Genomic DNA, 12,221 nt, shown 5'->3' with positions numbered 1-12,221 from the left:
TGTAAACTTGATAATCCCAAGAAACAAAAGGTATTGTAGAGTCTAGAAGGGTAGGTTCTTAAGAGGGTATCTCTAGATAGTTAGGGATATATCCTAACTATCTAGAAAGAAAAAAAGAAAAGTGGAGTTCTTCCGGGAATCGTGGGAGAGTGTAAACTGAGAAGTGTTGGGGTCAGACTGAACAAGAAAGGTGGAAAACTAAAGAAATGAATGAAAAAATGATACCCAATGGATTCTCTCAAGATACACTAGGGTTAATCCCTACTTAACTTTCGGAGAACTTAATTCTATAAATAGACTTATAAGGTAAGATAACTCAAGATTATATCAACCCACATCAAATCTATTTCTTAATCAAAGGGTGATCAATCACCTATGATTGGTATGCGATTCTAATAAGAAACTTATTCTAATTAAATTTACTTTATTGATATTTGAATTATTTTCTTTTGAATAAGAAACTATAAATATAAACAATTAAAAATAAATTTGAAAATTTTAGTTACCCGTATTTGTTATGTGTGTCTCGAATTCTTGTACTTATTTCGAAGATTGATCTGCTCTGATATTTTTGGTGGCGACCCGTTTGAAGGAGTATTTATATGTTTTCGTATCTTGTTGTGTAAGCAAGTGAAACAAATGAGATTTTGGGATTTTCAAGTTAGGGTTTTTGGGTGAGAGTTCTTACTGACATTTCTCCACTGTAATCTTCTTCCATTTACAAAGTGAATCAACTTCAGCTTTGCCCATAGACGTAGCGCATCATTTTGTTGTATGAACTACGTTAAATCTCGAAGTCATCTTTGTTTGTTCATGTTTTATAGTATTTGTTGCTACAATATCGTCTCTAAGAAATGGATACCCAATGACTTCAGAAAATTTTCTACTCTAGAGTTTTTTTTTTTTTTTTTGTTTTTTTTAAATAACTTTAAGAAATTAAAAGAAAGGTTAATTTGATGGAGAATTGAGAAATGAGAAACTGGAGTACAGTGGCACGTGTGAGTAAGATGTGATAGAGAAAGAGAGAGTGATAGAGAAGACAAGACGGTGACGAGAGAGAGAGAGAGACTCATTCCCCCCGTGAGGAGTGTTTGGAGGCATTCACAACTAAACATCCTTTGACGCTTCCTTCGCTGGTTTCGATGGAGCCCCTATCACGAGCAGATTCCTTCTGTGTTAACCCCACCCTCCTCCATCAAACCCTTTCTGAGGTCCTCTCCCTCTCCCTCTCCCTTCTCCTCCCTCAACAACACTTTAGAAAATGCCTTCCCATTCCCTTAATATACCAGAAATGCCCTCCACCCTCTTTCTTTTCTCTTCTTCTTTCATCAATCCCACATATATCCTCTTCTCCCTCCACAGTCATTTCTTCTTCTTCCTATCATATATTATTGTTTCAATTAGTTTTATAAATATAACATGGCTAAGTACTGCTTCACATTCACATAATAACATCTTAAACCCACCTTAATATTGGTTTAGGGTTTTTTATTGATCCTATAATATTTCACTGTAGGCAAGCTAAAGAAACCCAAGAATAAAACCGGCCTCTTGGTTTGATCATGAGTAATCTACAAAATATATATATAAAAGGGCGTACACAATGCATGAGACTTTTGCCACTGCGGAGTTTAGGGAGGGTCATAATGTACGTAGTCTTACCCCTGCTTTCGTAGAAAGATTGTTTCTAGACTCGAAATATAATGAATTTAAATGGGCAACACCAAATAATTGTGATATATACCATGAGTTGAGTTGCTTGAATCAATAGCAATAACCTCGAAAAATTGTTAATCACTAACCTATTTAATGATGATACTTAGAACAAATAGATCGAAGGCTTTTATATATACTAGAATTTAACAAGTGCAAAATATAGACAAAATCATTTATCAGATCCACACCTCATGATAGATAAGTTACATTGTTTCTCTAGGAGACAATGTCCTTATTATATCTGAATAAGTCAGGCAATTTTTCTAGGGCTAAATTCTCCATTAAAAGATTACCAAAATTCCATCCTTACAACACTAAGGGCAATTTGGTAATTCCACAAGATTCAGTATTATATATTTTGTTGATGAGAAACTGAAACAGGCCGTCACATAAACTTGAGGGGTCATCCCCTCTTTAAACAGCCTCAAAGAATTTCAGGTTGTGAATCCCTGTGAGAGAGAGAGAGAGAGAGAGCTATGGTTTCTAGGGAGAACAAGAAAGCAGTTCTGTGTGAGAAGCTGCAACAACTTCGTTCAGTTACAAACTCTGATGCAGTAATTCCCCTAAATTTCTGAAGCACTTGATTTTTATACAGAGAATCTAGACAAAAGTTGAATGCTTCATTCTCTTCTCATTGGTTTCTTCTCTTCTTTTTTCTGTTTGTGCTTGAACTCTTGCTTTCTAATTCTTTTCTCCACTAATTCCTTTCTCTAACTCTTTATATTGTTCTACCCTTATTTTATTTCTTTATTCTCATATCTAAAAGTCTATATCTAGTTAAGAAAATGATATATGATTTCTTTCTCAATCCCCCTAACTTAATCTAAATGTTTTGTTTTTTTTTTCTCATTTTCCCCTCTTCTTTGTATGATACTTGAAGAAGATGTTGAAGAAATGATCAAACAAATAGAGATCAAAATTGATATCTTGATCATCCTTTTTTTTTTTTTTGGGAAAGGGGTGGGGAAAGAAAATCCATAAATTAATTTTAAGGGCATTCTATGTTCAAATTGGAGTTGGGCCTTCTTTTTTGCACTTTTACGGATAAGAAAATAATGGGAAAAATTGGATTCAATTATCAACTGCTCGTATCGGAAATAGGATTGATTATGGAATCATAAAAGGAAACAATAAACGCGAAAAGGAGGAAGAAAAGTAAAACAAACAAAACCACAAAGCTGATGATGGTGCAACTACTATCTACCTAATACAATACTTTCTCTCTGTATATATGTGTTTGGCAGATAAACAAAACCTCAATTATAGTTGATGCATCAAAGTATATAGAAGAGTTGAAGCAAAAAGTAGAAAGATTGAATCAAGATATTGCAACTTCACAAAACTCAAGTGACCCAAATCCACTGCCAATGGTACAATCAGATTCTCTTTTTATTTCTGTTCTCTAAATGCATATTTCCTTCTAAGTAATATGTTTATATCCCCCTACCTTTTGTTCTGCAGGTTACAGTTGAAACAGTGGAAAAAGGATTTCTAATTAATGTGTTCTCAGAAAAAAGTTGCTCTGGTTTGCTTGTCTCTATATTGGAAGCCTTTGAAGAGTTGGGTTTGAATGTGCTTGAAGCTAGGGTTTCTTGTTCAGACAATTTCCGTCTAGAAGCAGTTGGAGGAGAAGTCAGTAAACTCTTTACATGTTTTATTTACATAAGTACATGGCTACCTATATAATTTTCTCTCTCTCTCTCTCTCTCTCTCACTCTCTCTCTCTCTTACCCAGGTTATAGAAACTTTCCTGTTGCCTGGGCTCGCAACCAAAGAAATGGAATAATTCACTTCCCCTTTGGATTCACAAAAACCCCTCTAGGATTCAGAGTTTATTTTCCAAAATACCCTTATTCCCTTCGAGATTCCATTTCTTTGGCTGCAAGCCCTGGTAAAACCTAGGAGGTATTTGTGAATCCAAAGGGAAAGTGAATTTTTTCTTTTCTTTGGCTGCGAGCCTGGAAAGTAGGAAAGTTCTTGCAACTCTGGCAGCAGCAAAAAATTTTCCATGCACATGGTTGTGCGAGCGTCTACGTGTACTTTACTCTGAATTTGACTGGACATGTAAAACCAATAGAAAGTGAAAAAACAAACATCTTGTCTGGTGTTTCCTTCACATTATGGCAAGCTCATGCATAAGCCTGCATAAGTATTTAATTGTTGTCGAATAGTTAGTAAATGGGTTATCATAAACTTTGATTATTATTGTTGTTTTGAATGAGTTGTTAAATGTTAATCATGATCACATGTATTAAACAAAATGGAAATTGTGATCACATGCATACATTTTGTATATTTACATTTCATGTATACTTTTCGAGTTATCTGATAGAAATAAAATCTTGCAATTTTGTAGAATGAAGGACAAGTAAATATAGATGCTCAAGTGGTGAAACAAGCAGTGTTGCAGGCTATCAAGAACTGGAGTGAAAGTAGTGAGCAAGAACAATAGAAAATTATTTATTATTTACTTTTCCCTATCTTTCTTTGTTGTTACTCCCTTTTTTAGTAGGTCAAAAAATTGTCTAATGAAGGAAAGTTATCAGTCTTCTTTACAATTTTTAGTTACCTATGGTTCAAATGCTCAGTTGCTCACAACTTTGAAATCAAAGTTCAGACATTAATTATATATAGATGAGAAAACAACTGAGTTAGAAGGATAAGACTTCTGGATCTGTAAAGAAGTGCCTTTTGTCACTATAGATAAACATCAAGCAGCTTTTGTAACTCTCTACCTCTCTTCCTGATTTGCCATATAGCTATCTTTACTTCCATACACTTTATCACACTGATGTTTCTTATTACAGTGGTATTTCTACTCTTTATCCATATTGATAGGCTTTTCAGAAATACAGATTACTATTGAACAGTGATGGCATTGAGATGGGGGTGAACCAGTGGATTCTAAAAACTTTTCCTCATCAAGTTTATCTCCCAGTTCACCTGTTGATATCCCTGGCACTCAATACAACTATTGAAACTATCCTCTCATAGCAAAGACACACACACACAATCAACATTGCAATGCTAGAAATCTCTCACCGCTACTCAGAGCTATCGCATACACAATCATTGTACTGCTGGCACTTCCTCACACAGGCACTCACAATTGTATGCTAGCTCTCAATCAATCACACATAGAATCATATATATGCACATCCGCACTGCAATCACCTAGTGGTCAGGCCTACCAGACTGTGCATACCCACTATGCATACATGACACTTCAATATACAATATAAGCACACATTTATATCACACAAGATATATGTGCTTCGGCAAGTTTCCTACGTGCATGGAATAATAGTCACCCTGACCTCAGCACCTACTCATCATTATTTTTCCAATATAGAACTGAGATGTCGCACCCACGAAAAATTCCCCGACAGAAAACTAGGAGACCGCACTGATGGTAGAGTTTAGGTAGTAAAGACTACCAAGGAACAATTGTCCTTGTGTCCAGCACCCATTGACAACCTAGTACAGAATCAAGTTTGGGTTTATACAGATGCCCTACAATGAAATCCACATAACATAGATCTATGGCAGTGTAACCTAGCTAATAAATATAATGGAAATATAGTAAATCAAATAAAACATGCAACAAAGTGTAGAAACTTCACAACCAAGGGATTGCTTACCCTTAGGAATATCAGCTCTATACATATCCTCTACATTTGCAATGGTATCTCTAATGATGTAAGGAAAAGAATTCATCTTGTTGCAAAATAATCTGAAGTTTCTTTCCATCCAAATGTGGGCAACTATAGCACAAAACGCCAACTTGGTAATACAACAAATAGAATTACCGTTGAAAGTCCTCCCAATCCACATGGCTTCCAAAAGGATGCTATCCCTAGGCCTTCTTGATGGAGAGCAAAGATTCAAAATATATCTTCAATTTTTTTTTGGTAAAGGAACAATAAAAAAAAAAAAAAGTGATCCCTACTCTTTAAACCAGCACACATAAGCTACTATAGGGAGCAACCAACACTTTACAATTTTTAGAACTAATACTCTATAGGGAGACCATCCACCTAACATCTCCAAATTGTTGCCAAGTGCTTGGGAATACAATTCCTGAATCATATCGAAGACTCCCAATCCAATTACGGAGGACACCTCACAATGTTCCAGGTTGATTTGGTAGAGAATAAACCAGAAGGGGATGACATCCAAATAATGGTATCTTTCTCCAGGTCATTATGCATGTGAATACTGTCAGGATACCCCCAAACCAAACTAAGATCCGACGAAGTAGGAGACCCATGGTTCTATCTACCATCAACCAGAATGGATTGCACCCACGCCAATCTATCAAAGGCTGCATCATATCGGATGCAGTCACCAAATCTGTTGGAAAGCAGCCCCGCAAGGTGCCAAGGGTCAACCCAAAGCAAAGTAGAAAACCCATTACCAATGAAGTGTTGAATAAAAGGCTCAACCCAATCTCAATACTTTAGCATCTTCTGCCAAACCCAAGAACAATTTTGAATCGGTTGAACAATCCAAATGGAATCCATCTTCAGTTATCTGTGCTAAATCCACATAACCTAAAGAGAATGTTTTTTAGAAGCCACCCACCAAACTTATTTCAAAATTCCTACCACACATCGGCCTTCTCTAGAAATACCTATTATGTACTGGTCAGCTTTTCAAATGCCTCCTTAATTTTCTGAGAAGCTCTTTACGACTATAAAGCGCATGCAACTATTCACATTCAGAAACTTGGCGACTTAAGTACTTCCTCTCCATAGACAGCCCGAACCACAAGAAATTAGGAAACATCGATTCCAACTTCTTGACAACATGCCCAGGTAAGCCAAATAACTCTGACCAATAAATGTATCTTACTTAGAGGACCGAGAGAATCAGCTAAAGGCAACTAAAAAAATGAAAGGATCTAGACTTCCAATTTTCTAACATCTTTCTGACTAAGTCAAAAAAGAGAGGGAAAATAAATAGCTTTCTATTTCCCCGAGATCAATGGAACACCGATTGATACTTTATTAAGAGTAGGTATCAGTAAAACTGGTTAACTCTACAAGATTCTCTCGACTCTGGATATTCAATCCACCGATGATGATAGAGGACTTAGACTGGTTCCCATTAAGACCCGAAACATTAGAGAAGGAACTAAGAGTCTCCATCATTGTCGACATAAAAGCACCATCTGCCTTAACAAACACCATCAAGTCATATGCGAACAGTAGATGGGAGAGTATCATAGGTTTATACCTAGGGATAGGTTGCAACCTCATTTCCAACAAATCTTGCTTTAGCAACATAGAGAGGACTTCCATGGCTAGAGTAATTAAAAATGTAAGGGGAAAGCGGGTCCCCTTGTCTAATTCCCTTACTATCAACAAAAGACCCCACGGGGTTCCCATTCTTTTTTTTGGTAAATAGAAGTTTATTGATGAAAGGAGTGTGTAGTAGCCAAGGCTTCATAGAACTAGAAACATAGGAGTCATCACAAGAAAAACCTAAAAGGAAATCCCATCAACTCCATCATTTGAAAAAAAAAAATTGCTCTACCTCAGTTAATCATACACTTTGTGGAGATCAATCTTGAGAATGCCCGCATAAGGGGAATTAATTTGAGTAATCTCCCCAGCTGGCCACTTCGTGGCATACCAAGATGTTGTCAGCAATAGATCTCCCCTTGATAATTGCAGATTAGTTAGGAGAGACAAGAAGATGAACCACTTTCTGAAGTTTGGCCAAAATCTTTGATATGAATTTGTAAAGTAAATTGCACAAAGCAACAGACCTATAGCCCCTAAAACCCACAGGATTATTAGACTTTGAAATAAGGCAAATGAATGTAAAGTTCATTGATTGAGACATAAAGGAGTAATTGAAAAACCACAGGAACATTGCAATTAGGTCCAGACCAATGATGTATCATGCATTCTTGAAAAGCAAGCGTTCAATCCGTCAGGACCAGGAGATTTTTTGTTCATGAAGGAGAACACTACATTCTTTATACCAACAATTACCTCAACCACCAGAGAGTCTTATGGGGGTCTTCAAGAGTTCGGTTTAGTTGCAAATTAAGAAAAATACCCTGTTAGAAAAACAATGCTTAGAAATGGGGATATTACAGAAAAACGAAGATAAAGAGAAGAACAAACACACAACACCAAGGATTTTACGTGGTTCACCCCCAAGTAGGTAAGCTACATCCACGACCAACGATAGAAAATGGTTTTACTATTTTGAAGCAAAGTTACAAACCCTCAGATCTCTCACACACTAAGAACACTTTATAAAGAGAACCCTAACTCGGAAAAGTACATAATTGCCCTTATAGACCCAAAAAACAAAACCCACTCGGTCTGGTTCGGATCAAAACCCAACATATGTCAAAATACATATCGTTTCGAAGGTCTCGACAAGCTTTACAGGGGTCAGTGCATACGGCACTGACATATGCACTTTTAGGCCATTCTAGCGCGTTTCGAAAGCGAAACGACCTGCCAAAGTTTCACCACAACACTTTCTGGACTGAGATCAGGATTCACCAATAACACCCCCTCTAAAAATAGTTTGATTACATGTTGAAAATACTCTATTGATTAGCCATATGTATTTTTGCTGAAGTAGGCCCCGACACTTATCAAAATTGAGTTGCTGACGTGACATTCAAAAATGGAAGACTTGAATATAAAATAAGACAAATTGTTGCTATGGCAAGGCATTTATTCTGCCATATGAATAGATGATGCGTCTATTCCGACCGTTAGAGAGGACAAGGTCTAGATTAGCCACACATCAAATTTCAAAGTCTTAAGTCAATCAAATACCCCTCCTTATATGGACATGCATCTCATGTATGTCCATACATGTGTATTAGTACTCTAGACGTTATTATGTACTCTTCCAACCCTGAGTGGGAATAGATGATTTAGATTAAATAAAATATGAAAATAAATGGCCTAATTTTGTTTTGTGATTTCCTGACACTTCACCTTCCATGATAACTATCCAAAATTTGAGAATTTTCCCAATAAAATATTAAAAATTAAAATTAATATAAAATTTAAATAATGAAAAATATTAAAAATAAATTTAAAAACAAAATTAAATAAATTAGCTATCCAAAATTAAATATTTAAATAGGGCAAGAGATTGTTGCTTGGTAATGTAGCCCTTGCATTAGTGCGGGGCCAATACAAGTACACGTAAGAGCATCAACATTGATGAGATTTTTTATTTCACGGAGGGCAATGTGGCAATTTTACACATTCTTGTTTCTGAGCACAGGGGCCACGCAACCAGTCCGCATTCTTTTCCCCGTTTAAATAAGGGATTTTCTTATTGATACCCCTCAATGTGTCAAATAATTTGTAACCTTACTTTTTTGCCTTTTTAGTATTTTAAATAATTTTTTCCAATAATGTTATTTTACATGTCTATTCAAAATATGAGCATGACACCTTTTATACCCTAACTTAAGGATCGGGATCCTCTCCAACGCATTTGAGAGCCCAATGAGCTATTTGACGGTTGGGGGCACTGTGCACACATCGGGATACACATAGACACACATCCCGGCACACACCTAGTGTGTCCAACCATTGGATGGATGCTCATTGGGCGCACCTCATTGGAGAAGTTCCAGATCCCTAATTTAAAGAAGGGTTCATGTTCTCTGTGCCGCAACGCAGGCTGTGCCCAAACACAGGGGCCTGCCACTAAGGGGGGCACGGTGGTCATTACGCCCACCCCCATGTGCCTGGGCGCAGCTTGCGCCCCCGGCACAGAGAACATTCTCCGTTTAAAGAACTTGAGAAAATAAGTCAAGATGCAATTAAAAGAAGATGTGAAATTCTAAAGACAACTATAAAAACACCTTTAAATACTTTGAGCGGTCAGGGAACAAACCTAAATCCAGTATTTAAAGCGGTCAGGGAACAAACCTAAATCCAATCATCTCTCTGTCACTTGATTTGGGTCAAAACAGTACCATATCTATGCTGACAATTATTATGGGAAGCCAAATCAGGTGCCTCGGCATTCCCATGGTTCACCAAATGATTTAATATTGTTTTGTGAATGTTTGTATTGCCTTTATAATAGTCTTAAGTTGGTAAATTTGTGCTCACTTGGCTTTAAAACCCCTAGTTACAAATTCCACAGGTCTTTTGAAATCATCCATACGAATGGAATGAGCAATCAATATCATAGAATTGAATTTTTTTTGCACGAAATTCCACTGATTCTACTCGGGTTTCAATTCAAGGATTCTGAACCCATTGATGCCAAACCGATTCTGTCAATCCAAAAACATCATTAGAGATTTTTCCAAGAAGTGGACAATGTCTCATCACACCCTTCACTATATAAGATGTTAGTTGTATCTGTTAGCTCTTGTAACAGTCTAACTGTACAAGTTGTCAATAGGTTAGCTATCATTAGCTTGTAACTGATCTCCCTCTCTTCAGCTCTCCTGTATATATATACTCAACCTATCATAATAAGAATGATAAGAAAGATTCCATTACTTCATTAACTGATTTCACATGGTATCAGAGCCCATGACAAGGCATACCTCACCTTCTCCTTGGTTCTCTTCTTCTTCCTCCTTTCCCAAATTTCATCCATTTTTTGCCTATCAAGCTTGATTGGCATAATTACATGCTCTGGAAATCTCAATTTCTACCTTTGCTCAGAGGTCACGATCTACTAGGATATGTGGATGGCTCGTTTTCCTGCCCTGATGAATCAGATCCAGACTATGCAGCATGAATCAAGCAGGATCAATTGCTTCTGAGTTGGTTGCTCTCATCACTGTCAGAGAGTTCTTGTTCATGTTGTTGGTCTTTCTACTATATATACTCAACCTGTCATAATGAGAAAGATTCATATTACTTCATTAACTGAACAACTGATTTCACAGTAACCACTTCTCCATTACCCACAAGATTCCAAGGCCAATCAAACAACCACACACTGGGGATGGGTTCCAATTTACTTCACATTAGTATCTGTGTTCTTACTATCCCAATAGTGAGGCTTATACCATACATCACTTTCCATACTTCTCCAAACAACCACACAGATCCTTTGCTACATTGATAAAGCTTTTCATAAAGCTACACTTTTTTTGGCTGTTTCAGAACTTGTATACTGTTTTTCTTCAAACAAGATAAAACATGACACATTAGAAGATATTAAAAAAAATTGTGACGAAATAACACATTGACATAATTAAGAGAGTAATTCTCACTGTTATTCTAATGATGAATACTGTAAGATTGTAAAGAAGATTATTTACATTAATGATTCAACGAACAAATTTAATTCTTTTTGCCACTACATCAAACATACAAATTTCTTTCTTTATGCCATTTTTGTTAACATTATATAATCTCATTTGATTTCTGTCGTTGTTTCTCAGATCTTACAAAACATCCTCCAGTTATAACTATATGTAGTATCATCACTAAATATAACACCATCCAATCAGTCCAAGTGTACTATACCCAGGTTCAATTTATGAAAATGAATCACTCTGTAGCTTAATCCATTGGAAGATCAGGTAGCAAGTCAATCACAACACACAACTAAAAACAAATTAGCTGTATGATTAATAATTCCCATAAAAAGAGATAGTAATGAAGACAAACTGGTAACCTCGAAACCATTCCACCATAAATGACTTCAAATAGAACACATGATACATCTACTATACTTACATTCTTCCTTTAACATAACTTTAATCTCATAGAAGATCAGTTTCTTTCTAATTCATTTCTTGCATATTACCCATCCACTGGGTTGATGCGAAGAGTCCTTGGGCTACAATTTGTGACAAACTGTGAGCCTCTAATATCACCAGCTTTGTGGCAGTAAACACCCATCCAACGCAAAGCTTTCTGCAACATTTCATTAAACTGCGGAAGAAATCAATCATACAAAGTTGATCCACCAAATTTAATATAGATCAGAGAAGAAAACAAGAAAGAATAAGGACACTGACACAGTAAACACTGGATTCATTTTCAAAACTTGAGAAGAAATCAATTATACAAAATTGATCCACGAAATTTGCTATAGATCAGTGAAGAAAACAAACAAAGAATAAGGACACTGACACAGTAAACACTGGATTCATTTTCAAAACCTGTCTTATCAAATATGGGAACATGATTCACTATGTCAATTGTTAGATGTAAATATTTTACTCCAAATCATATATGAAAAATCATGATACAGAGTTCCCTGCTTTTTTTTTTTCTTTCAGGGGGATATGTGTAGGGTGAATTAGCCATACATCGATTATTATACTCCACCTCAGCCGTAGGACTCACCATGTACAGAAAGCTTTCACTTGTAAAATCAGCCGTCAAAAAATTTTAACCTTTTAAAAAAAAAAGAAAAGAAAAGGCTTCCATATTCCATAAGATGAAGTCTATTTGGATGGAAACTTACCACATTTAACAGAAGGTTAAGTAATTCATTTCGGCTTCTTGGACTAACAAGTAGTAAAATATGTG

General features: G+C 36.2%; 1 protein-coding gene across 2 annotated transcripts; it reads left to right on the top strand.

Moving 5' to 3' along the window:
• Positions 1-1,049: 1,049 nt before the first annotated feature.
• On the top strand, positions 1,050-4,274 carry LOC122670646. Of its 2 annotated transcripts, XM_043867601.1 has the most exons (5): positions 1,050-1,068; positions 2,170-2,270; positions 2,961-3,086; positions 3,178-3,348; positions 4,073-4,274. In XM_043867601.1, exons 2-5 carry the CDS (start codon positions 2,193-2,195, stop codon positions 4,166-4,168), a joined length of 471 nt encoding a protein of 156 aa, XP_043723536.1. In that variant the 5' UTR covers positions 1,050-1,068; positions 2,170-2,192; the 3' UTR covers positions 4,169-4,274. The 2 variants fall into 2 exon arrangements, with proteins under 2 accessions (XP_043723536.1, XP_043723535.1); XM_043867600.1 differs by lacking the exon at positions 1,050-1,068 and having other exon boundaries at positions 2,098-2,270.
• The last annotated feature ends 7,947 nt before the right edge of the window (positions 4,275-12,221 follow it).

Source organism: Telopea speciosissima, chromosome 8, assembly GCF_018873765.1.
Source record: "Telopea speciosissima isolate NSW1024214 ecotype Mountain lineage chromosome 8, Tspe_v1, whole genome shotgun sequence".
NCBI classification, from domain to species: Eukaryota; Viridiplantae; Streptophyta; class Magnoliopsida; order Proteales; family Proteaceae; genus Telopea; species Telopea speciosissima.
The sequence above is the reverse complement of the archived record's forward strand: the minus strand, read 5'-3'. Positions and strand labels throughout refer to the sequence as shown.